We start from the raw sequence: 27,582 nt of genomic DNA, 5'->3' as shown, positions 1-27,582 counted from the left end.
ATCTTGTGGTGTGCGGACAAGTGGGACTGGTGGTCTCCTGGTGAGTTCTGTCACTCCCTGGTGGCCAATGGAGACCGTGTGAGCTGTAGCTGATACCCAGGCACTAAAATCCTCACTCACGTTCTTCCTTGTGACTGGGAGGAAGGTGCACAGACAGGCAGACAGACAGATCCAGACACACTCTAAGTGGCGAGGGACCTAAAGAAATGAAGTGTTAAGAGACCACAGTTTTTCTATTTTTATATTTTATATAATTAATAAAACAGTGCTTGTATAAAAATTCACACAAAGTTGCTAGAGAGCATACAATTTCCAAAAATGTCCTGGTTTGTGTTACATTCAGTTTTCTAAGGGTGCACTCCAATCAATGGTAACAGGCAGACAGGATGTGGTATCTCGTTCTCTTTGGTAAATCTATCCTCACAGTTATTCACTCCTCACAGTAGTAACTCTGATATCCACTTTGTGCAGGGTCTGCTCATGCTGGGATGTCAGACATTAAGGCTGGATCTACGAGAGGCAAGGACTTCCCACAGCAGTACCAGCCCCCGGGCCCTCACCCCCACTTCAGAATGACCCAGGGACCTCCAACCAGGAGTCTCCAGGTCCCTCTCAGTCAGGCAAAAAGCAATCTCTGGGGGAATGGTAGAAACTGAGGCTATTTCTACAAGGACCCAAGCAGCCGCACTGTGGTGTGATCAGGCCAAATCCAGTCACCACCAAGTAGATCCCATTGGTCGGTTGATGATTGCTGCTGATATAAACCCGTCACCCCCTAACTTAAAAGGAAAGGAAGGCTTGGGGCTCGACACTGAAGGGGAAGGGCACTGAGCACTAACGACACCGGACACTTTACTCCCTGACGAACATCTGTCATCTTACAGACACGGCCACGTGAACTAAGAGCAGGATTCGAACACTGTACATTCATACATTCGTTAACAACTTCCTAACAGAGAAAAGCAAGACCTCTACCACCCACTGTGACATACTACCTTAGTCAACGTCAGAATGTCTGTGCTAATCTTTAATCCTCTGTATACAAGGCAAAAATAACCCAAAACACAAATGAAGAATTTAGACGGGGAACAAGGAAAGCAGTCGCCAACAGATTTCATGAAACCCATTAAATTCTGAAAAAATAAGTATTTTATATTTATATTGCTTCATGAAAAAAAAAAATGCCCCCTGGAACCACCTGTATGGATGGGAAGTGAGGCTACCATACAGTCCAGGGGGTAGCAATCAGCTCCCAGAGTGTCCGCCTCTTTTCACTGAAAGGGACAGTGAGATTCGGGGTGCGGGGGTGGGGTGGGGTGGGGGGGTGAAGCCCTACATAGTTAAAGTGTTAAGGAAACTAAAATAGTTTCCCAGAATTCAACACGCTCTGGGTTACAAAAAGTCACGCTTAATTCCTAGAACCTGCCGTCTCTGCTGTGAGCAGACAGGACTTGTAAAAACTCAGCAACCGATTGTGCTTCTGACGCTGCGGGGCCACACTCCACTCCAGAAAGCAGGACAATTTCCACATGGCTTGGAATCCTCTTGGTTATATCCTCAAGACCAGAACAAATCCATGGAATTCTCTCTGACTAGTGGAAGGGTGAGAGCGTGCCACAGCCATCTTTGGGGTAGTGTGTGTGTGCGTGCATGCATGCGAGTGTGTGTGTGCATGTGTGTGTGTGAGAGAGAAACAGAGAGAGAGAGAGAGAGAGACTAAGGCATTGGAGAGAGGCCCAAGTAAGGGGAAGGGGAGTCTTTTGGATGCCCCTGTGACCTTCTTTCTGGGCACAAAGAAGGTTGCTTTGTTTGTGGAGCACCCCCCGCCCCACCCACTTTTTAGTAAGGAGATATGTTCGCAGGTGTGGTCATGTGACAGAGAGCCATGAAGGCCCTGTGTACTTCTCAACATCAATAATTTAGGTTTACAGTTACAGCATAAATTACCTGAAAATGACAGTGAATAGAAGCTTTATAGTATTCAAAATTATGTTATTTTTTTTTAAATGCCCATTGGGTACATGCAAAATTATATCATATTGTCTACGAGAACTAAAGTTCTTATCTGCATGAGAAAATTCATAGATTATTTCTATCATTTCTGCATATTAAGGTAGCAAAATAGTAAGCCATTAAGTTACCACATTTGAAATGTCCCACGAGGCTTTTATGACTACCCAGGCAACTCAATTCATTTTCTAGGTCAATGGTAGATGGATTCAGTTTGGAAACACTGCTTCCTTTACTTCTTAGGCTCTGGCCCAGTGTGGAGGGCCAGGAGACATGTGTGCCTCCAGGGCAGGGGTGGGCCGGGCCAGGACGGCAGAACTTCCTGGAAGGTTTGAGGAGGTCTGAGTGGGGCTGGGAAGGGGCAGGGGTGCTCCATTTAAGATGGTCTGGGTCCTTCCGACACCCGCAGAAGAGCCCTAGGCTCTCCGAGGTACAAGGCCATGCTGCTCATGGGAGGAGCTAACACTGAGGTCTGGGGATAGGACTTTGTACAAATTCATGGGAAAGTAAACAGTTCTTGGTGAACCAAGAGAAGCCCACCCATAAATCACACAAAAATGTCCCTACACCTTGTGTCCCATCTCTGTGTGCAGAGGGAACAGGGCTGTGGAGGACACAGCTCACGTGGAGTCCGGTGAACTGAGCCTCCCTCCACATCTATCTACATTCACGTCTTCTTCCAGTGTTCTGTCTACAGTGAGCACACCAGGGCAGGCTGACAGGCTGGGCCCCAGGGAGCCTTTCGGGGGGCCCCGGCAGAAGGGGACTCACAGAGTATCAAGGGGCTACACACTACTTCTAGTACTTAGATTCCATCCTCTCGGCTGGATCCAAGGGGCCTCTGGACTCTTCCAAACTCAGATGTCAAACACAGGGTTAGTAAAACTAGCCACTGTGCCGCCTGAAGCCAGGTACCCATAACGCCTGAATATGGCATTTCTTTAAAGAAAAAAAAAAGCATAAAACTAAAATCATCTTTAAAAATCCCAGCAATTTAAGTAATCTTACAGTATCTCATTTCAAATATTTTAAGATTTCTTTTCCCCTAAATAAAATGGCTCCCAAAGAGCCCGATGATTTTCTTTAAAAGGATTTCATTTTAATTTAAAAAAAAAAAAAAGAAGATAAAAATGGAAGATGTAAAACATGGGAGAGAAACAAGCTGCTGAATTTGTATTTTGCTGTTTTTGAGACAGGGTCTCATTATGTGACCTTGCTGGCCTGGAATTCATTATGTAGACTAGACTGGCCTTGAGCTCACAGAGGTCCAATGGCCTGTGCGTAGAGGTGTGGACTACCACATCTAGTCTAAATTTGTATTTTGAATTGTGAGGGCTAGGGAGGGCGCCCCAGCCCTGAGGAGGGACTACCCTGTCAATTCTTGGATTTCACAGCTTGGCTACTCCCAGGCTCCGGCCGTGCCACCAGGGATCACAGAATAGAGTCGTGAATACAAGAGACCGAATTCAAGGCTTCTTTCTTGTGGCTGGGTAGGTGTTACGTGTGCAAATGTAGGAAACCACTCCCCACTGACATAAGGTGCCTGTCTGTGGGTACCGTACACGAGCTCCGGAGCAATGCTCGGTCCCCGCCCATTGCTCAGCCTGTGGTGACCCAAGTCCCTGGGCGGCCCAGCCCTCTCACTTCTCCACTTTCTTGGCTTTCTTGAGGATGTCGCACTTTTTCCTGTTGGGGCGGCGACACCGCTCATCGATGCTGGGTATACATTCATAGTGCCACACCTCCTCCATCTTCTCCACGGGGTAGACAGCTTCCACGTAATGACGGATGAGCCTCAGCCGCGTGGGGTCCAGCTGCTTCTTGTTGCAAGCCCCGGAGTGGTTGTACTGCAGTCGAAGGTTCTCGGCGGTGAAGAGTTCTGGGAAGAGCCTGACCAGGAGCCGGGCAGCAAAGTTGCCCACGGACAGGCTCTGCTGCACGATCTCACGTACCTCCTTGTCTGACAGCAGGTAGGGGGAAGGCACCGGAAAGTCTGGCGAGGGGACCACCAGCTCGTCCAAGGGGATTTTGCAAAAGTCTTTGCTGCTCCTTTCAGGAGGCAGTGGGGGCCCCTCAAACTCCTCTCGGAACCTCTCGGGGTTGATTGCATAACTTGCTAGGTCCCGGCACTCGGGGCCAGGCACGTGGACCTTGCGCTGCTGCTGGTAGGAGCGCCGCTGCTCCGTGTCCCTGCGCCGACAGCGCTCGTCCAGCTTGCCCACGAACTCCAGAGTCCACACGCGGTCGTTCTTGGCCCGCGGGTAGAGCAGCTGCACATAGTGGCGGATCAGCCTGATGCGGGCAGGGTCCAGCTGCTTCTTGCCCAGGGAGCCGCTGCAGTTGTACTGCTTGCGCAGGTTCTCGTGGGTGAAGAGCTCCGGGAAGAGGTGCACCAGCAGGCGGGAGGCAAAGTTGCCGATGGACAGGCTGCTCTCGTAGATGCTCCGCAGCTGCTCCTTGCTCAGCAGGCATTCTGAGCCTGGCATCTCGAAGTCAGGCTGTGGGATCTCCAGCTTGTCAAAATCAATGGGCACCAGCCAGATCTTCTTGGAGCGCCGGCCAGGCCGATCGCCCTCGAAGTTGTCCTCTACCTTGACCACTGAGATGTCATCTGGCAGGCTGGAGGAGTCGTAGCAGTCGTCCCGTGGGGCCTCCCCCTCGCTGCCCGCCTCCAGCCCCAGGCCCTCCAGCTCATCGTTGATGCGCTGGGCACACTGCTGCAGCCAGGCCTCCTCCTCCTGCATATCGGGAAAGTAGATCTCCGTGTAGTTGCGGATGATCTGCAGCCTCTGGGGATCCAGCTCCTGCTTGCCACCGTCCCCATAGCAGCTGTACTGCTCACCCAGCTTCCGGTGGTCAAATAGCTCTGGGAAGAGCCGGTGCAGGAGGAACACAGCAAACTCACCTGGGGAGGAGGCCTCATCGAGGAACTCGGTGAGGTCCTGTGTGTCCACCACATGGTCGGAGGCGATGGTGCTGCTGCGGTCCAGAGACAGAGCTTCTTCTTGGTCCTTGTTGTCCAGGAAGTGGCCGGCATCCACTTGGTCGGCTTCAAAGAAGTTGCTGACCTGGCCGCCTGGCTGGCTGTCTTCCATTTCCCGCTGGGCCCAGAAGCGGCTGAAGAAGTCATTCAGCTGTGGCAAGCATTCAGCCTGCCACACAGCCGTGTCCTTCACAGAGGGGTAGTAGACCTCCACGTAGTTGCGGATAAGCTGGAGGTGCAGCGACTCTAGCTTCCGCTTGGCGGCAAAGCCGCAGGTACTGCAGCCGGGGGAGAAATCCACATCGCTGAAGAGCTCGGGGAAGAGCTGCACAAGCAGGCGACAGGCTAGGTCGCCGCAGGACAGGCTCTGCTCCACGATCTGCTTCAGCTCGGCGGGAGTGAGCTGGTACTCGGGCGGAGGCTGGAACTTGGCCACCAGCTCTGAAGGGCTCACCTGCTTCTTGATGCGGCTCACCTCGAGGGAGAGCAGGTCCACCTTGCTGTGAAGCTGGGACATGTTAGACGTGAGCGTGTTGAGCATGTAGAACATCTTCTGGATCAGGAAGTAGATATTGGGGTCCCCATCACTGGCCACCCCAGCACCACATTCCCGTTTCTGAGGCTCGTTCAGCAGGCGTAGAGGAGAAGGGCTGTTACTGGAGTTTGCCTTTTCAATAAGCTCATAGGGGCTGAGCAGGTCTCCAGAGGGAGGGTTCTTCTTCTCCATGATCTTGTGGGAGATGCCATACAGAGGCTTCTTGTAGGAAGGAGTGGTGGCCTCATTGGAAGGCTCTTCCTCCGCAGGCCACACGCAGCTGCCACTCCTGCCCCGGCTGGCTGGCTCTCCGTTTCCCTGGCAGGGTGAGCTGTTCTCACGGTTGCGCATGCCTGCGAGGAGTGCCTAAGAAACAGAAAGCATTTTGCAGAGTTAGGTGTGTCCTGATACACTGCACTAGACTGGGCTGGGACAACACAAAGAACCCAAGGTCAACGCTTCCTTGTCCAAACCACTCTGCTCATCCAGGAATGTACCACAAATATACAGTAGCATCTGAGGGCCAACCTGTTCCATCTCCCTACTCCTTGAGAAAGGGCTCAGGCTAGACCCAGGAAGGCTCCCACTCTTGTAGAATACTTGTGCCAGACTTCCTGCCTATAGGGCTAACAGAGACCAACTGGTAATGCAGGCCAAAAACGTCTAGAACAGGTGAGAGACCAAATGAACATGAAGAAATGCCGTGGTTGCCCAGCCATAGCAGGCCACCCCCGACCTACACCTCACTGCTCTGGACAGGTGACTTGCCATGGTGGCTTCAGAAACCTTCTAGGGGCAGGTTTCTGTTGCAGAGTAGTATTTTAAGGTGTGTTACTTTTGTTTATGTTGCATTTGTTTAACTCTGTGGAGCTGTGTTACTGTGCCTGTCTAAAACACCTGATGGTCTGATAATGAACTGAATGAACAATAGCAAGGCAGGAGAGAGAGAGACAGGCGGGGCTGGCAGGCAGGGAGAAATCTAGAACATGAGGGAGGAGAAAAGAGATGGAGGAGTGAAAAGAGAAGGAGCCGGAGGAGGAGGAGGAGGAGGAGGAGGAGGAGGAGGAGGAGGAGGAGGACTCCAGGGGCCAGCCACAGAGTAAGAGTAAGATTTACAGAAGTTAGAGAACGGGAAGAGCCCAGAGGCAAAGGGTAGATGGAATAAGATAAGAAAAGCTGGCTAGATGGGTGGTAGTGGTGGTGGTGGTGGTGGTGGTGGTGGTGGTGGTGGTGGTGGTGGTGGTGGTGGTGCACGCCTTTAATCCCAGCACTCAGAAGGCAGAGGCAGGCTGATGTCCAGGTTCAAGGCCAGCCTGGTCTACTATAAGTTCCAGGACAGCCAGGGCTCACACCGAGAAACCCTATCTCAAAAAACAAAAATAAATAAATTAAATAAATAAATAAATAAATAAATAAAATTCTAGACCTACACCTGAACTTAGCTGTTAGCTGGATGTGATGATACATATCTATAATCCTTGGATAAGGTTGTAAAAAAAAAAAATGAGGGGGCTGGGAATCTAGCTTAGTGGTAAAGTGATTCCTAATACGCAGAAGATCCAGGGTTTGACCCCAGCACTGCCCCCCACTAAACAAACAACAAACTAGTAAGATTTTAAAGATGGGCACCGTGGTGCATGTCAGAAGTCCAACAGCAGTAGGATCAGAAGTTCAAGGCCATCCTGGGCTATATGACACCATATTTAAAAGAGTAAGAAAGAAAAGAGCTGACAGACCGCAGAATAGCTGTTGAATGAAGAAAGAAGCCATGTTGTATTACTCAAAAAGCCGATTTAAAATCACCTATGTAAAAAAGTCTAGAAAACACATCTATTGTAGCTCCAGAAAGCAGATCAGTGGCTGCCTGGGGTGAGGGGCAATCCATGGACAATAAACGCAACAGACTGGTGATTGGCGGACTGATGTGCACACACGCCAGAACTTAACTCTAGGGACCAGTAACTGGATTTCAGTCAGAGACCAATAGTCAGGAACTTGATCGAACATGACTTGAGAGCTGATTAGCAAGCCGTGGCAGGTAGCGGAGGAGCACGCGGCTCCAGTGCACCAAGGATGCTCCTTCCACAGCTGGACAAACAGCGATACACGCCCAACAGTGCTGCTGAAATTCTTTGTTGGTTTTATTTTTGGAGACAGGGTTTCTCTGTATAACAGCCCTGGCTGTCCTGGAACTGGCTCTATAGACCAGGCTGGCCTCAAACTCAGAGATCCACCTGCCTCTGCCTCCCAATTGCTGGGATTAAAGGTGTGGCGTGTGCCACCACCACCACCTGGTGGTGCTGAAATTCTTTTTTTTTTTTTTTTTTATGTTTAAAATTAGTTTAAGCAAGACAAGTACAGCAGGGGACATACCTGGTGTTATATCTTATCATCTCTGGTCATGTGAAAAGAGACAAGACTATTCCTCCCAGGCCTTTGCCTTCCCCACAGAGGTAATATGCACATACATACCAGGGTATTCTTTTCATGTCCTTGTTTTCAAGCTTATCATAGTTTATGCAACTCTTTCCCTACACCCTGATTTTATGGAGGCATTTTCTTAATTACCATTCCTTCCTCTCAGATGACTTTAGCTTGTGTCAAGTTGACATTAAACTATTCAGCGTAGCCACCTTGTGGTAAGAACATTCTGCATGCTGCCCAATACACAGTTCACAGTAAGTTCACAGCTTTCTCACACAGGCTCCCCCCAACACACCATAATAAATTAAATTACACTTGAAAACTTTGGTGTAAGGGCTGGGGACTTAGCTCTTTACAGCTGACTCTCCGGTGTTCTCCAAGTATCTGGAACAAGTTGAAAACTCTCAGACAGTGAGTGGACATTGAAACTGGGGCCTCGGGGACACTGAAAAGGAACAACAGGAAACAAAGAGGCAGGGAAAGGCTGCGGCTGTCTAAGGGAGCATGGGGGCTGCTGTGCACAGTGGGAGCTGGGAAGTGAAGCAGGTGAGTCATGTAGAAGTGTACTGAGTACATTCAAAAGCCCCAGCTAGATGGAGAGACCTTTATTCAAATTTCAAGAATTGCCTTTATTAAATATCTTCCTTTTTGACAGAATCATTTCATCTGATACAATGATTCTGTCAAATTGTGCTGAAATTCTAATGTCCACACATGGGTTCTGCTAAAATGCAGATCAGGAGCTATGGCTCCGCATTAAGCTCCTGGGTACTAGAGAGTCCTCAGGGCATAGAAGACAGTATCTGACCTCAGTTTACCTCACCCCGGCAGATCATTTAAGTCCAGATAACCAGTGCCAGCACAAAACTGAACACGAATTCTTTGTAGGGTAAAGGGACCCTCTCAAGGGCTAGGGTTGGCGAACAGTAAGACCCGCAGGAGAGCAGGCCTCGGCAACGCTGACCGAGCCCCAAACAGGAAGCCCGGAGCCGCCTGTACCTTCCACACGCTGACTGAAGTACTTCTGGACCCCTCAGACAGCTCACAGGAGAGAAACCTGGGCATACAGAGAGTCCTTCTTCTGTGTTGCCGGGGTGCTTATACACGCCAGGCAATCGCGCCACTGTGAGCTACATGGCATCCTCCACTGGGGATCCTTTCTTCCCTATTTTTTTGGGTGGTGGTTTTTGGTTTTATGTTTTAAGATGGGGTCTCCCTCTCAGCCTGCCTCCACCTGCTGAGTACTAGGGTCATGGCCACAGAGGCGTTTTTGATGATGTTCTGATTCCCATGAAGTGGCCAAGAGCCTGCTTTGTGGTGGATCTGGAGAGGCTACCATAAGGTCCGTGGCATCTGTCCCCCTAGCGGGTCTAACACACACCTCACCTCTTGAGAGCGGATGGGGGGGAAGGTTGTGGGTGGTCTGCCACCCACTCTCCTGCTCTGCTCCTTCCTCGTGACTCCCTCCCTCTCTTGTCCACTAAATGATGGCGCACACCATTTCTGATCTATGCCACACTGAGCACAGTGGCTGGAACAGAGAAGAGTCACCGAATGCCTGCTGGCCACACATGTGGTGACTGAAGTAGGGCAGATGTTTTACCACTGTCCAGCCTCTGCCTAGGAAAAGGGCCCCGGGAATGTCTCAGCTTCTATGTCTTGCAGCAAGATCGTTTTGAGACCCAGTGAGATAATACACACCAAACACAAGGCCAACCAGTAGTAAGTACGTAACAGATATTTACGACAGCAGGACCGTGCTAAACCAGACTTTTCTTAAGCACAGCAGAAGTCATGGTGTGGGCAAGTTTTCAGTGCAGAGCAGGGCAAGGCTTCTCAGAGGGGTCTGGCAAGGGAGCGCCTTAAAGAGACCCGGCTGAAGGGGTCATCAACACTTCAGAGAGTTCTGTTTGGCTATTCGCCAGAGAGCGGAAGGACTCTTATTTCCGTAATAGGCACCGAACCCAGGGCTTCAAGCTACAGCAATGCTCTACCACAGACTAAAGCCAGGCCTTCTAAATTCTATTTTAAATAAATGCATTTATTTCTAGGAGATACAGTTCATTGCTTAAGAGGTCAGACTCCTCTTCCAGAAGTCCCAGGTTTGGTTCCCAGCACCCACATGACGGCTCATGACCCTCTGAAACTCCCAATTCCAGGGGATCTGACACCCTCTACTGACCTCCCCGGGCACCAAACAGGCATGTGGTACACATACCTGCATGCAGGAAAAACACACAGAAAATAAAACGAATCAATGTTTAACTTATTTTGTAATGATGTGTGTCTGACTGTGTATGGGTATGAGTGTGTGAATACAGGTGCTTGCAGAGCTCAGAGAATCTCTGGAGCTGCGTGCAGTTGTAAGCTGCCTGATGTAAGTGCCGAGGATTGAACTCGGGTACTCTAAGCCATCAATCTCTCCAGCCCCATCTCCCCCCTTTTTAGACAAGATTTTGTTTCATACTATAGTAAGAACCAAACCCAGGGCCCTGGACATGCTTTCAATCCTCATGACCTGGTCTCCCACAGTGCTGAGATTACAGGGGGGTGTTACCACACCCAGTTTAGAAGGTTACTCTTTCTTGATGGAAAGTTTTTATGCATTAATCAGATTTGACACAACTAGAAGCAGGAACAGCTCCTTTTTTAAAAAATAAGACTATAGGAAGGTAGCATGCCATTCTATTTAGAACCGCAAATTAGTCTCTTTTTTAAAAATGGATGAGAGAAGAAGTCATCTGACCACCTGCATTCTGGAGAAATGGAGAGCTGACAACTTGGGATCCGTGCCGTGAGATGCTCAAGCCTGCTGGTCCTGGAGGCCGCGGCCTTCACCTGAGGCTGGCAAGTTTGGCGGCAGGGCAGGAGCAGCTTGCTCCTCTGTGTGCTCTCCCATCTACTTCCAAAGTAAGCTGGGCAACGCGGCCCGTGGCAGGGCTTGCCTGGACTCCAATCTGCTCAAGAGGCCAAAGGAGGAGGATCCCTTGAGCCCAGCGCTTCTAGACTAACCCAGGCAACAAATAAAACAAAGTTTCATATTCATTGACTTAGACACAGAGAGAGAGAGAGAGAGAGAGAGAGAGAGAGAGAGAGACAGAGACAGAGACAGAGACAGAGAGAGAGACAGAGAGACAGAGAGAATGAGAGTGCACATGCAACTCTTTCATTTTATTTTGAGACAGGATGACTCTTCCACTTGCACAGTCATGTGTGTGGCGGCACACACCTTTGATTCCAGCACTCAGGAGGCAGAGGCAGACGGATCTCTGTGAGTTCAAGGCCAGTCTGGTCTACAGAGTGAGTTCCAGAACAGCCAGGACTACAGAGAAACCCTGTCTCAAAAAGCGAACAAACAAGTGAGAGGATTGGAGCGTAGCTCAGTTGGTCAAGTGCTCGCTGGTTACACAGAGCCTAGGGTGGGGCCGCCAGCACCACGGACAACTGGATCTGGTGGTTCTTACTGTACTATCAGTACTAGGGGGGGCTGAAGCAGGAGGATCAGAAATAAGTCATCCATATAGAGAGTTCTAGGCCACCCTGGGCTACATGAGACCCTATCTTAAACAACAAAAAGACACAGAAGGTAGGGGGAGAGGATGGAAGAGAGGCGGGGAGAGAGGGAAAGTAGAACAGGGAAAGAGAGGGGAGGTAAGACAGAACCACACTTCCAAGCAGAGAGACAAGGGTAGACAGAGCTAAGAATCTTCACTCCTGCTCCTCCGGGGCTTTCCCAGAGCAGTCTCTTAACAAAACTAGGCTGTCTTGAAGGCCAGGCAATAGGATTGTTTACCTTTACACCAAGACGGTTGGGAAAGCACCAAAATCTGCAAGTGGCGTGTGTGGTGGTTTGAGAGAAAATGGCCCCCAAAGGGAGTGGCACTAATAGGAGTTGAGGGCTTGTCAGAGTGGGTGTGGTCTTGTCGGAGTGGGCGTGGCCTTGTTGGAGGAAGTGTGTCACTGTGGGGGCGGGCTCTGAGGTCTCATACACGCTCAAGCTTCACTCAGTGAGACACAGTTCACTTCCTGTTACTTGAGATCAAGGTATAGAACTCTCTGCTCTTTCTCCAGCACCAAGTCTGTCTGCACGCCACCATGTGCCACACCATGACGACAATGATTAAACCTCTGAAACTGTAAGCCGCCCAAATTAAATGTTTTCCTTTAGAGAAGTTGCTGTGGTCATGGTGTCTTTCGCAGCAGTAGAAACCCTGACTAAGACTGTGAGACTAGGCAGACGTCAAGGGCTCATCTGTGAGACCTAAAGTCCTCATGAGACTGCAGGAGCAACCAGCTGAGCAGGGCCTATGGTGGTTCCCTGGTAGCTGGAGTGTCTGAGACAGGATCATGCAGGCTTTCCTTACAGAAGAGCAGAAATGCGGTGTGAAAACACTGAAGGCAGAAGCAGAGTCCAAAAGCTAAACAAGTATGGAGCTTTTAAAAGACTAAGACTTTCCACTCCCGACAGCTTTTTGGGCTAGTAGATGAGGAAACTCATCCAGTGTGTCAGAACCAAGTTAAGGGAAAATGGGAAAAGAGGAAGTAAAAAACTTAAAAGAAGAAAAAACACTATTAGAGTAGAAAACTGATTGCACTGCACAGATAAGAATTCAAGTTTTCGTTTCTATGTGCACACCTGTGTATACACATTGAGCACACTCCTGAGCAGACTGGCTCTGAAGGGGCCTGCAGCTGTCAGTCACTGAGGGAAGCACTGCCCTGGCAAACTCTTGTGTCTTACTTGTCAATTTCTGCAGACCAAATTAGATTTTTAGCAATTTTATGTATTGCATCAAAATGATTTTGGTTGTCAGGGGTGTGCCTGGAGCAATTAAGACCAGCAGTTAAGAATACACCTGCAGAGGACCGTGTTTGGTTCCCAACACCAACTTCAGGAAGCACACAACCACTCCAGCTCTACGGGTATCAGACACCTCTGGCCTCCTTGGTCACCAGCACTTATGTGCACATACCCACAAAGGCACATATTCGCACATAATTAAAAATAGTAAGAATAAATCTTTAAAATAGTAAGTTTCACAGACCATGGGATTACTATGAGGTTTTGACAACACAGAGAACTTTGAGTTTGTAATCACAATAATTAACTCTAAGTGCTGCAGAACAACTTTTGTTTTGTTTGTTTTTGTTTTCCTGAGACAGGGCTTCTCTGCAGGGCCCTGGCTGTTGTGAAACTCAGCCTCCTGAGTGCTAGGTTAAAGATGGGCACCTCCTGGCCTACAGAATAGCTTTGAAAGCAGTGTCTGCTTCCTGACACGCAGGCCCAGTGGCACATGTGAAACAGGATTCTGGGCACCCAGCTCGTCAGAGCGGCACTTACTGGACAGTGCGTGTTCTGGAGGGAGACCTGTCCTAGTGACAGTTTGGAAGAGAACTACAGGGTAAGACTCCTAGAAGACTGACTCACCACCAACCTTGAACTAAATCTCTGGATTCTTCCACATTCCTACGCAAGCAGGACGTGAGAGAACACCTGACTGGAAACCCCCTCCACGATTCTCTTAGTCTTATAAACACAAACACTGCCATTCCCACCTGGCATGATACAAACACTTTCATCAATGGAAACACTGTTGACTAAGTTGCCTGATAAAAAAGTGAAGAGTCCCAGTCGAGGGCAGCGTTTTCAACACAAAACACCAGCTCCGAGGGCAAGGAAGGGTTAGATACACCGCTGTCCTGTCAACTCGGTGCTCGATGAATTCCACAAACGCTGCCAGGGCAACGATGTGCTGGCTGCATTTACTGCCGATGATAAAATCTCTGCTCAGCTGTCTAGGAATATCAAGAAATCTTTAAATCTGTGCTACTTGGCACAGGGTGTCTGGCTGACAGTTCCCAATTCTCCAAGGTGCATCTTCCAACCATATGGGAACTCTGCGGCACGGCTCGGGCTCTGATGCAAGCATCTAGCCTCGATCTTGATGGGCATTCCGCTCGCAAGCACCTGCACTCACGAGGGAATGCCTCAAGAAGAGCTCAGTTGGACAATGGGACTAAATGAGAGGCTGAGGCCACCAGGCGGGTGACAGGCAGCAGATAGCCCAGGGAGATAGGAGGGTATGGCCGCCGGTGCTCTAAGTACTGACCATCGCCATCAGACCCCAGGTCCTACAGCAGTGACTGAATTCAGTTCAGTGAATGACGAGTAGCTAAGCAACGTCCAGGGAGTCAGCCCAGTGGGAAACCAAGAAAGCAGCGTGCCTGTGGGAGGCAGGAGTGCAGAAGGGATGTGACATCAAGTGTCGGCCACGCCACGTGGCAGAAGGGGGTAGCACCACTACTCTGGAATCATGGCAGTGATGGCGATACTTATCTTACATTTTCAACAGAACTCTCTCCAACAAGTGCCAAGACCCACTTAGTGATAGGTCTCTTGGGGTTCACTCTACCTACTGCTGATAGAAAAATGCCGCCGAGTGCCTGAGAGCTGAGCAAGACCCTGGGCACACTATGGTCACACCCAGTGCTTTCTCTTCAGGCCTTCCTGAGGCTGCCACAGAACCTGGAAGGAGTCTGCCTCTCACACGCATCCCTGCAGCCCCGTTCTCTCAGCTCCGGGTTAAACGCACAGTTCCTGGTAGAGCAGGCTCGGTAGCACCAGCTCTCAGTCTTTCTGGTTTTAATGGGGAAAACCGCAATACCTATCCGCCTCAGTTTCTGTGAGGCATCTTAGGGATCCCCAGCTTGTTCAACAGTCAGACACCTAGAGGACACTGAGTGTAGACAGAATGGGACGGCATTTCTGTTGTCCAACTGAAAACCAATCACAGTGATGAGTTTTTATTTTTTTGGTTTTTCAAGACAGGGTTTCTCTCTGAGTAGTCCTGACTGTCCTAGAACTCGCTCTGTAGACCAGGCTGGCCTCGAACTCAGAGATCCGCCTGCCTCTGCTCTGAGTGCTGGATTAAAGGCGTGCGCCACCACGGCCGGCAACAGCAGAAGATCCACACAGACAGAAAGCCCTGGGAAAACAGAGTTCACTGCCTGACACAGCTCTTGACTATCACCCTACTTCTGTGAACAAAAAGCTGACCACCCAGATGACAAGGTGGCTCAGCAGGACTGCCGCCAGGCCTGACCACCCAAGTCCAGTCCCTGGGACCTACTCCTGCAAACTGTCCTCTGAACCACACATGCCACGGTACACACACATACACACACAGAGAGAGAAGAGAAGAGAGAGAATAAATAGATAAATGAAAAAAATGGCATAAGAAAAACTTAAACTTCCAAGAGAAATTCTGGCCGTGTGTGCCATGTCTACGTCGGCTCCAAGGAGGGGCAAAGCCGGTCTGCCCGGCCCTTGTCAGACTTTTCCAAGAACGCTGTTTTTCTTCTAAGTTTCATACTAACTGTCAGTCATAAAACAAGGAGTCAGGGGGCTAGAGAGATGGCCTGGTGGTTAAGAGCACTGGCTGCTCTTCCAGTGGACCTGGGTTCAATTCCCAGCACCTACATGGCAGCTTGAAACTGTTCATTACTCCAGTTCCAGGGGATTCCAGTTCCACCTTCTGACCTCCATGGGCCAGACATGCACGTGATGAACATACATTCAGGCTAAACATCCATCTATACAAAATTAAAAAAAAAAATTTTTTTTTAAAGATTTTTTTATTTATTATGTATACAGTATTCTGTCTGCATGTGTCCCTGCAGGCCAGAAGAAGGCATCAGATCTCATTATAGATGGTTGTGAGCATCATGTGGTTGCTGGGAATTGAACTCAGGACCTCTGGAAGAGCAGTCAGTGCTCTTAACCACTGAGCCATCACTCCAGCCCTAAAAATTTCTATATATAAAATAACTAGGCTGGGCAGTGGTGGTGAACACCTTTAATTCAAGCACTCAGAGGCAGAGGCAGGTAGATCTCTGAGTTCGGGGCCAGCCTGGTTTACAGAGCAAGTTCCAGGACAGCCAGAGCTGCAGAGAGAAACCCTGTCTTGAAAAAAAACAAAACAAAAACCAAAAGGGGGGGCGTTTATTTTTTAAAAGATTCTTTTTATATACCTTTTGTTTTACGTGTATGAGTATTTTGCCTGCATGTACATATGTGCACTGTGTGCTTGCCTGGTTTTCCTGAAAGCCCAGAGGGTGTGTATCCCTTGGAACTGGAGTTAGGGGCAGGCGTGAGCCAGCACTCGGCTGCGGGGAGCTGCTCTTACTCACTGAACCAACCACCTCTCCCCAGTGGTGTTTTATGCTTCCTTTTGAGCGTGTATATAAACAGTTCTGGCACCCACAGAAGTTTTCGTTTCTTCCTTCCAAAACGTTGTAACCTATCCTATTTATTTGTTCACTTACTCTTTTCATTGTGGTGTTATTAGGCCCAGAACTGTACAGTACTAGGACAAGCACTCTACCAGTGAGCTACACTCCAGCTTCCTTTAAAATAATGTCATTGTGCTCATTTTGTGTATGCTGCACATCCACAAGTCGCAGCATATATGTGAAAGCCAGAGAGAGACCCTCCCACCCTGTGAGCTCCAGAGACCAACCTCTGGTCCGCAGCCTTGCTTTCCGTACCTTTACACAATGAGCATCTGCCCCACTCCCAAACAAGAGCTGGCTTTGCAGCTCAGGCTGGCCTTGAACTCACTACACAGTCCAGACTACCCCAAACTCTTCTTCTGCTCTCTGAGTGTGGAATTATAAACCATGGACAACACACTGGGCTTGTTAATTCTTGTGAAACAGAACTGAACGCAGAGCTGTGAGCACATTAGGCATGCTTATCTTAGCTCTGAAAACTGCTGGCGGGCCCCCTCCACTCTTTTTAATGCACCTCTACCTCCAGGTCCCCACTCACTGGATGGTGAAGTGCTGAGAGATCCTAGGCTCCTGCCTCGCCCCACCATCACATCCAGAAGGCTCAGGAACTCCAGAGAAGGGGCAAGCACCAACCCTATCTGAACTAGACTGGTGTTATTTTGGAAACTCAACCCACATTCTAATCTTGAAAATTTCTAGTTGTTCTCAAATCTTTAGGGTTCTGAGAATACTGATTTACTGACACATAAACTTGCACAAACTTCCAAGAAAGCAACACCACATAAACCGATGTGGTGTGACACACCCAATTCCAGCACTGGAATAGAATCAGGAGGACCAGGAGTTCAAGGTCATCCTCAGCTACATAAGGAGTTTGAAGACAGCCTGGGCTGCATAAGACAGGCCAGGGACAGCTCAGTAGTTGAACCCTGGCACAAAAAGAAGAAAAGGCAAACGGTAGTGTGTCGGGGGCCTTGGGTTCAAGCCCTAGCACCAACGGTGTGCACAGACAGACAGTAAAAGTTAAAGAAGAAAGTCGATGGCAAGCTTCAGATTCTACTCTGTGTCTTCATTCCCCCTGCTCAAATACTGTCGTGTCTTAGCCACGATGTCTGATGTGCTCTGGAGCAGCCAGGGACATTCTGGGACACGTTGGGGACAGAGAACAATCGGTTAGCTGCTCTTCACACAAGCTGTTCCACTGACCACTCTGTGGATTTTACTCTCCTCAACACATACCAGCGGTAGTCGGGGAGTCACTATCACTCTACTGGGAACGACCAGCTACGCACGAAGCCCTTCCCCCATCACGCAGTACGAAGCAAGGGCAGGGTTAGGGTGAAGGCTGGCCATTTCTAAGTATTCCTTCATAAGTATGCTTAAGGTGTGAAAAAAATTCAATTTTTTTTCATGGGCATTATAGATTTTTTTTAATATGTCGCTCAGGCTGGGGAGACAGTTCAGTGCCCCAGTGCTAAGACCTGAGTTGGAATCCCCAGAACCCATAAGGGCTAACCAACCATAGCAGCAGACATCTAAAATATCATCACTCTCTCCTAAGGCAAGACGGGAGGTACACAGAGCTCTCGGGTCTCAGGCTGGTATGGAGGTGAACAAAGAGCTTGTCTCAATCAAGGAGAAAGAAGAGGATGAATATAACACCAGGTTATCCACTGACTTCCAGCACAGAAACCCTGTACTCACACAGATCTCACAACTTGGAAGTCTCTGACCCATTTTAACAAGTAAACAGCTTCAACAAACTACAAAGCAAACAACTTTCCTAGGATCCAGACAGCAGAGGGCACGGACCAACAGACACCCCTGAAACTGGAGTGAACACAGAGGATCGCGGCCACCCGGAGGACAGTCAAGAGCGAGATCTCCAGGGCAAACGTCTATGATGAGTCAGGCTGAGAGGCCTCAGAGTTAACTCCAACAGGTCAGAGGGCACTCGAATTTTTGTGGGTTTTACCTTCAAAAGTTCTAGGTCTTCAGTAAATGTCAGAGAAAAATTCCTTCCAGATCATGGCAGAGGAATTAAAAACAGAACTACTTGGGAATGTTCTGGGGCCCTGTGTATTCCTCTGCACAGGTTTATCAGAGCCTGAGGGAGGAAGGGAGACTCCAGCTGTGCAGGGAGGGGGTAGGAAGGGAGGAGGTAGGAAGGGAGGGGAAGACACAAAACAGGACCCCATGCTGAGGACAGGGACGCAGCACAGGTCTGCTAATAACAGAGCAGAGCAGGACGCTGGCCTGGCAGTCCAGTGACTAAGAACACACAGGACGGACAGACAGACCGATTCCTGCAAGTTGTCCTCTGACCTCCAAAATAATACAGCCCGCTGAGCACGCTCACACACAAATAAATGTAAAAATAAAACAAAATTTATTCTTATCCACCTAACAGATAGCAGTCCCATGATACACGCATGTGTGTTTGTCCTATATGCACTAATATTCCTGTTGCTGAAACTGAATAATATATATATATATATATATATACACACACACATATATATTTTTTTTTTTAGTTTTTCGAGACAGGGTTTCTCTGTGTAGCTTTGCACCTTTCCTGGAACTCACTTTGTAGCCCAGGCTGGCCTTGAACTCACAGAGATCCGCCTGCCTCTGCCTCCCGAGTGCTGGGATTAAAGGCGTGCGCCACCACCGCCCGGCCTGAATAATATTATTTAAGTTTTAATTGCAGGGCTCTTCCAGAGGACCAGGGTTCAATTCCCAGCACCCACATGGCAGCTCACAACTGTCTATAACTCCAAGATCTGACACCCTCACATAGACATATCTGGAGGCAAAACACCAATGCAAATAAAATAAAAATAAATAAATTATTTTTTTTTATAAAGTTTTAAGTGTATACTACACTCTAGTGTACCATGTGTGGGTGGGGGGGCGGCGGGTGGCGGCGTTAAAAAAAAGATGTGATATGATAAAAGAGAGAAAATGGCATCATACAAATGCTCAATTAAAACCTAAAAAGAAAGCCGGGAATGGTGGTGCCTGCCTTTGCCCCATCAGAGGCAAGCAGATCTCTGAACGAGTCCAGCCTAGTCTACATAATGAGTTACAGGATGGCGAGGGCTATGTAGACAGACCCTGCTTAAAAACAAAACAAAAAACAAACCAACCTAAAAAGAGCCAGGCATGTTGGCCCATACCTGTGATCCAGCAGAGGCGGCTGATCACTGTGACTTTTAAGCCAGTCTGAGCTACAGATGCCAGCAGGGCTACATGGTGAGACCATGCTTCAAAAAAACAGTAACAACCGCCCCCCCTCAACAAAACCTAAAAAGAGCCAGTACTGACAAATGCCATTATTCCCACCGAAGGTTGAAGCAGGAACACTGTAAATATTAGCTGCTCTGTACAGAACAAGTTCAAAGCCATCTGGGCCATACCGTAAGGCCTTGTACGAGCCAAAGTTACATTTTAAATTTTAACTACTATGCCTAAGAGAGTCATGAAATACAAATGCAAGCCCCTTGCCCAAGGACAGAGTTCCTGAAATGCTGGAGGCTATTGTTTATGGGAGATAACAAGTCACATGTTTTCATTCCCCTAATCAAGTTTGTCTGACCCATCTGCACTGACGTGCTTGATCACATGTGGGCGTGAGGTATGTAGGATGTATGCTTGCCCCTGATTGGACCTGATGGGAAATGCAATGAATTATGGGTTTCCTTCTTAAGCCCTTGCCATACTTAATTCTGGGCCATTTCCTGGGAACCTGGGTATGGACCTGGCCAGTATTTAATTAAAGCTTGCTTCAAATTTGGCTTTAAACTGTGGTAGTGATCTTATTCTCTATCAGTGGGATTAACACCTGTTCCGGAAAACAAAACATTAAACCAGACAACAACCACAAAACCACACAACAAACAAACAGGAAGACAAGACAACAACCAGGAAACGGTTTCAGGGCCAGGGCACGCCCAGTGGGTGAAGCCTGGCCACACTGAGGTCCATCACAAGCTGGTCGGGCGGTCTGCATCTGTAGTCCTAGCATTCCTACAGCGGAACGGGAGGCAGGATTGCCTAGAAGCTGGCAGATCAGCTAGCCCAGAGTGAGCTGTCCCAACAGCGGTAACATACTACCTAAATGTAACAAAAAGACAAGAGACTGCCAAAGTAACCCTTCGCAATTTAGGGCAAAGATTCTTTGTTTTTTAAGCTCACAGTTCCAGGCTATAGTGAACATAACACAGAACTCAAGAACCTGAGGAGGCTGTGTGCTTGGTTTGTGCTAGAACAAAGTCTGCCTGGAGACCAGAGGGCGGAGCTAGCCACCAGTTAACCATAGAGGCCAGGCAGTGGTGGCACACACCTTCAACCCCAGCGCTTGGGATCTCAGGCCTGTGATCCCAGTAGTTCTGACGCACAGGCCTTTAATCCCAGCACTAGGGAGGTGGAGACTGGAAGTGATATGGCTGGGCGGAGAGAAGAATATAGGCAGGAGGAGACAGGAGCTCACCTTTTCAGTCTGAGGAAAAGTCTCTCTAGTGGCAGGCTGTACTGCTTCTCTGATCTTTCAGCATCTACCCTTGAGACCTGACTCCAGGTCTTTATTATTAAGACCAATTAGAATTTGAGGTACAAAGCTGGCCGTATCAGATCCATCATCAGGAACGGAGGAGAGCAATGAACACATGTCTTCTGTCTTAGCTTCAGCTCATTTTTCTCCACTCCTGCAGTTCAGTATCACTGCCTAGAGAATGGTGCCACTCACAGTGGGCAGTTCTTCCCACTCCAATTAACATAATCAAGATAAATCCCCACAGACATGCCCACAGGCCAACTTACTCCAGAAGATCTCTCACTGAGACTCCCTGCCCAGGTGAGTTGATAATTAATATAATATAGCCCATCAAGTTGATAATTAAAACCACTCGGGAGCAGAGGCAGGTGGATCTCTGTGAGTTTGAGGCCAGCCTGGTCTATAGAGCGTTCCAGGACAGCCAGGGCTGTTATACATACAGAGAAACCCTGTGTGTATGTGTGTGTGTGTGTATGTGTGGCGGGGGGGGGGGGGGGGGGGGGGGGGGGGGGGGGGGGGATAGGACGTCAGGGACAAACAAAGACAACTAACCACCATGTGACCCCAATAACCAGACTTAGGCTGGGGACGCACATCAGCGGTAGAGTGCTTACTTAACATGCACAGGAAGCTATGTCCAATCCTCAATGCTGGAAACAAATAAATATTAAAAATTAATAAATAACACATGGGTCAAAGAAGAAATCACAACAGAAAATTAAAAATAATTTGAGCTAAATGACAAAACCACAGCTGATGAATCTGAGGTTAAAGTATGGAGACATGCATCAAGTATACGTCACAAAAGACAGGTCTAAGGCTGGGCACGTCGACACAGCACAGGTCTATGATCCAGCACTCGGGAGGAAACAACAGGAGAATCTGGAGTTCAACGTCAACCTTGGTGCATAGTGAGCTAGAGGCCAGCTCACTACGACAGACCAAAACTCAAAAGGAAAAACAGGGAGCCATCACTAAAGATCGCAAGGCCATCAAATCGATAATAAAATGAATACTGACCGCTCTACAGTTGAAATTTGAGGAGACAATTTGATAACCGAGATTAAATAGACCAATTCCTTAAGACACAATCTGTTAAAATCTATACAGGAAACAGACAATCTGAATATAGCTGAACACACTAGAAAAATGAATCAGTAATTAACAGTCTTCCACAACTGAAGCCAATCGGCCCAGACGATTTCAAAGGTATATTCCATAACCACTTAAGGAAGAGATGGTATCACACACTGTAGTGGAGACTCATGCAGGAGGACCGCCATGAATTCAAGGTCAGCCTGGGCTGTGCAGTGAGTTCCAGAACAGCCTAAGGTACATAGCAGAGCCAGTCCTTGTCTGAGAATGGAGCTCATTGGTGAAGTGTTGACCTAGTGTTCACGCTCAAGGGCTTGAGTTTGAGCTCCAGCACTGCACAAACCAGGCTTGCTGGCTCAGGCCTCTAATCCTACCTCTCAGGGAGCAGAGGCAGGAGGATAGCCTGGGTTACACAGGGCCATGTCTTTAAAAAATAAATACATTGCCGGGCGGTGGTGGCGCACGCCTGTAATCCCAGCACTCAGGAGGCAGAGGCAGGGGGATCTCTGTGAGTTCGAGACCAGCCTGGTCTACAGAGTGAGTTCCAGGACAGGCTCCAAAGCTACAGAGAAACCCTGTCTTGAAAAAAACAAAATAAATAAATAAATACATCAAGTAAATCCAAATAAATTCTAAGACACACACACACCAGGACTGCATGTGCTCCAGGCTGACTCAATAGCACTGTGTAGCCACACAGCTGAGGACCACCCTGACCACAGGCATGTACCACTGCACTCACACCCTGACCTACAAGTTCTGATGGTCCCGCCCGTCCTCCAGAAGGCTGGACCACAGGCATGTACCACTGTACTCACACCCTGACCTACAAGTTCTGATGGTCCTGCCCGTCCTCTAGAATGCTAGACCACAGGCGTGTACCACTGCACTCACTCACTTGTGTGCTACTGGAAGCTGAACCAAAATTTCTGCATCCTAGGCAAGCACCTTACCAGGCAGTCACATCTCCAACCCAATAGCATTTCTCTACAGTATCTTTGGAAGATAAACATTCTATGTCAACTCTCAATGAGGCCAGGATGCTTTCATATTAAAACCAGACAACACAACAAGAAAATACTAAAACGGTATCTCCCATTAATACAGACACAGAAATGCTTACGATAATATTGTCAGACTTAATCTAACAGTGAATAAAAAAATGGCTGGGTGTGGTGACGCACACCTCGGGAGGCAGAGGTTGGCGGATTCTTGAGTTTGAGGCCAACCAAGGCTACACAGAGAAACCCTGTCTCAAAAAACCAAAAGCAAACAGGGAAAAAAAAAGTGTGTGTGTGTGTGTGTGTGTGTGTATACACACACTGTGATCCAGGTCAGATCTTAGCTAGTTCAACATTTGGAAAACCAGTTAATATAATCTACCACAACAGCAAAGTAAAGGAGAAACAGTCACGTGATCGTATCAACAGATGCCCAAATCCAACATCATTCATAATAAAAATCCTCAGTGAACTGGGGCTCAACTTGGAAAGAAGTATCTGGGAATGGGGTGAAGGCGCTTGCCAGTAAGCTGAGGACCTGAGTTCAAACCCCGGGGCCCATATATTGGTAGGAGAGAACCAATTACCAGCATAAGCCTTTGATGCCAGAACTCCAGAGACAGAGGCCTCTGGGAGTTGAGGCCAGCCTGTTCTATATAGTGAGTTCAAGGACAGCCAAGGCTATGTAAAAAGACCCTGTCTCAAAAAAAAAAAAAAGTACCACAGGTTGACCTCTGACCCCCACACAGGCACACCCTGCACAGGATTAGATTAGAAAAATTTTTAAAAGGAGTATCTTCCATAATCCTACTCTAAAATGACAGTTCCTGGTGAGAAACTAGGAACCTTCTCACGAACATCATCTGGAACAAAACCCCGAGTCTGCTCTCATCACTTCCGTTCAACTGTACTAAAGCTAATAAAATAAGGAAAGAAAACTGGAGTTACAGTGCTTTGGAAGGAAGAGCCTGAAAACTTTCATGTCCTAAAGAGACGGCTCAATGGTGAAGAGCAATTCACTGGCTGCTCCTCCAGAGGACTAAGGTTTGGTTTCCAGCTCCCAACCATCTCTAATTCCAGTTCCAGGAGATCCAATGTCCTCTTCTGGTCTCTGAGAGCAGAAGGCAACCACATGGTACGCAGACACACATGCTGGTACACATAAAATATAAAAAAATCTAAAAGTGCCTGCCTTCAAGACTGCTGGCCTGAGCTCCATTTCCAGAATACGGTGAAAGAAAGAACCAACTCCTACAAGTTGTCCTCTGACCTCCACAGGTACATCAGGACACACACACACGGACACACACACACACACACACACACACACACACACACACAGAGGACTAAATGTAAAAGAAAGGCAGGCTTGGGTATAACTCTAATAAGAAACATCTACATAAAGAATACTATACAAAGCTACTAAGGGCAGTGTGGTGGTTTGAATAAGGATGGATCCCAAAGGCTCATAAACAGCCACCAAGGAATGGCATTATTTGAAGATAGGAGGTGTAGCCTTGTTGAAGAAGTGTGTCACTAGGGGTGGGCTTTGAGGTTTCAAATACCCATGCCAGGACCAAGCGTTTCTGGCTATGGTCCACTACTGCTTCAGCACCTGCGCCTGCATAGAACCATGTTCCAACATGATGATAATGGACTAACCCTCTGAAACTGAAAGCCAGCCCACAATTAAATGCTTTCTTTTATAAGTGCTGGCTTGGAAGTCAGGCAGTGGTGGTGCACGCCTTTAATTCCAGCACTCGGGAGGCAGAGTCAGGTAGATCTCTGTGAGTTCGAGGCCAGCCTGGTCTACAGAGCAAGATCCAGGACAGGCACCAAAACTACACAGAGAAACCCTGTCACGGAAAAACAAACAAACAAACAAACAAACAAAAAAAGCGTTGGCTTGGTTGGCCAAGCACGCCTTTAATCCCAGCACTCAGGAGGCAGAGGCAGGTGGATCTCTGTGAGTTTGAAGCCAGCCTGGTCTACAAAGCGAGTTCCAAGATAGCCAGGGCTACACAGAGAAACCCTATCTCAAAAAACAAAACAAAAAGAGTTGTCTTGGTCATGATGTCTCTTCGAAGCAACAGAATAGTGACTAAGACAGCTGGGATCATACTCAGTTGATACACTGTTTGTCCAGCATGCACAGAGTCCTGGGTCCCATCCCCAGCATCATATAAACCAGGCATGGTGGTGCACACCTGTAAACCCAGTGTTCGAGAGGTAGAAGCCGGGGGATCAAAACTTCAAGGTCGCCGGGCGGTGGTGGCGCACGCCTTTAATCCCAGCACTCGGGAGGCAGAGCCAGGCGGATCTCTGTGAGTTCGAGGCCAGCCTGGACTACCAAGTGAGTTCCAGGAAAGGCGCAAAGCTACACAGAGAAACCCTGTCTCGAAAAACCAAAAAAAAAAAAAAAAAAAAAAAAAAAAAAAAAAAACAAACTTCAAGGTCATCAAGGTCATCCGCTGTTGCACAGTGTTCAAGGCTAACCTGCGCTAACCCTGTCTCTGGGAGGAAAGTTAAGTGGAGAGAGCCGAATCCCTGGTGCTCTGAGCACTTAAAGTTCCAGGCTGTGTGCACATGCAGGTCAGAATGTACACCTGGCTCTCCCAAATGGCAAGCAGGACGTGGAGGTGGAGCTACAGGCAGACAATTTGGAGCTAGGTTTGGGAGTCTGGTGAAACGCTTTTCTAGGAACTAAAGTTGTATCTGCAGAACCACAGAAGGCTCCAGCCTAGGCTAGACACTCACCTTGAGCCTCACTCCTCAGGCACGACTGCTCTCTGTGGTTCATTTTACTTCCCACCTGAACTGCGGCTGCGAGAGGCAAATGCGGCCTTTCCTCATTCTCTATCATCAGTCCTTAACACGAGGTTAATACAACAAGCAAACAGTAACAAAAATGTAGCATCTGGGTGTGCGGTGTACACCCCAGCACAGCAGGCAGAGGCAGAGGAGCTGTGCAGGGTCTGAAGCCAGCCTGGTCTACACAGGGAGGATCCAGGCCTGCTAAAGCAGTGAGACTCTGTCAAGAAGGAAAAAAGAAGGAGGAAATGTAGCAAATTCACCCCTCGTGGCACGGAGCTGTAATGCCAGCCACTCAGGAGGCTGAGGCAGGAGAATGGCAAATTCAAGGCCTGATGGACTTACAAAGCAAGTTAAAGCTCAGGAGGCAACTTGATGAGATGCTGTCTCATAAAATAAAAAGTCAAAAGGATCTGGGGTGTAGCTCAGAGGTAAGTGATTGCAGAGCACAAGGTTGGGCTCAATTTCTAGTACTAAAAAAAAAGAAAAAAGCCTTGAATCCCAGAACTCCTAAAGCACAGGCAAGAGGAGCTCTGTAAGTTTGAGGTGAATCAGGGCTATGTAGTGACCTGGTCGGAGAGATGAGAGAGAGAGAGAGAGAGATGATGGAGAGAGAGAGAGAGAGAGAGAGAGAGAGAGAGGAGAGGAGAGAGAGAGAGAGAGGAGAGAGAGTAGAGAGAGGGAGAGAGAAGAGAGAGAGGAGAGAGAGAGAGAGAGAGACGAGGAGGAGAGAGAGAGATGAAGGAGAGAGAGAGAGAGAGAGAATATGAACTGTCTTAGAGAAGAATATTCACTTGAGAGTTCCTTAGGGACCAATCCCCCTTGTAGATATAAATGATGGGCTTAATTTGGGAAAAGACCTGCCACCTCGAACTCACCCAGGATCAGCCTTCCACATAAAGCCACAGAAGCACCTGTGTACAGTTTCTGCCATTAACCACCACTTGCCCCCACATCCCTAAAGGCAGCGAAAACCAAGAGCTCAAAAGCGGTCGTACTATGAAGACCCCACTCTCCCCATCAGGACGGACATACAGGTAAGTGTTTCCGCTGAAGGTGTCTTCTAAGAGCTGAGCTCCAAGTGAGACAGCTCAAATGAAACACTTCTCATGCCCAGGAATGCAACAGTTGGCCAGACGCCCATGGGTGCAGAGATTCATCTGGGACCAGAGGGGAGGCGGGCCCTCACCTCGGGTATCAACCGTCTCCTCTTCACACTGGGGACGGAGTCCTGGTTGGTTGTCGCTGCCCAGCTGCTTCCGCTTGCTGGACTCCTGGAGGGCAGTGAGGACGCTGTCCAAGGGGTGCTTCTCGGAGGCCCTGGAGTTCCGGGGAGCAGGTCCAGCGCAGCATCGTCACCCTCTACCTTCACCAGCGTTATTTTTTACAACTAGGGCAGAAAAGAAATGGGGCTCAGTAGGAAAGACCAAGGCCGCTGAGCGCGCACAGCAGGGCTCTCTAGGTGATGGGTGTTTGCACGCCGCCCTCTAGAGCTCCGTCACTCCAGGCATGCTGACTAGCACTTCCAGCACACGATCCTTACCCTGTGCTTGCCAATGCTGTACAGTAGCTCACGGTTCAACACATGTTGAAAAGTCTTTTGCAGGGAGGAGGTAAACGAGGAAAAAGTAAATCTTATGTGTGTGGTGGTGCTAGACAGATCTAACTAACCCAGAGCCAAGGACTCCAAACCTGAACTACACCCACTCCTGGACATTATCTTTCTATGCTTTTAAAAAGCAATTCAAAATAGGGCATAGATAGGGGGGTTGCCAACAATGGGTGGGAAGGCTTCGCATTAAATACTTTTTAAAACTTGAGACTATATGACTGTATAACCTATGCAAAAATGTTCAATTAAAAGATTCTTTTACCT

The 27,582-nt window shown here is 48.5% G+C and overlaps 1 protein-coding gene across 1 annotated transcript; it reads right to left on the bottom strand.

Annotated features, from left to right (window-relative positions):
• Window positions 1-227: 227 nt before the first annotated feature.
• Bend3 (BEN domain containing 3) lies at window positions 228-27,087 on the bottom strand (the record flags this gene model as incomplete). The annotated part of the gene is given in 4 exon segments (XM_052750683.1): window positions 228-5,894; window positions 26,896-26,940; window positions 26,942-27,043; window positions 27,046-27,087. Coding segments are annotated over 4 exon segments (2,433 nt in total), but the record flags the coding sequence as incomplete, so codon positions are not given.
• Between the last annotated feature and the right edge of the window lie 495 nt (window positions 27,088-27,582).

The sequence above is a fragment of the Peromyscus californicus genome, unplaced genomic scaffold (genome assembly GCF_007827085.1).
Source record: "Peromyscus californicus insignis strain IS unplaced genomic scaffold, ASM782708v3 Scaffold_22__1_contigs__length_63687245, whole genome shotgun sequence".
In the NCBI taxonomy this organism is placed as follows: domain Eukaryota; kingdom Metazoa; phylum Chordata; class Mammalia; order Rodentia; family Cricetidae; genus Peromyscus; species Peromyscus californicus.
The sequence above is the reverse complement of the archived record's forward strand: the minus strand, read 5'-3'. Positions and strand labels throughout refer to the sequence as shown.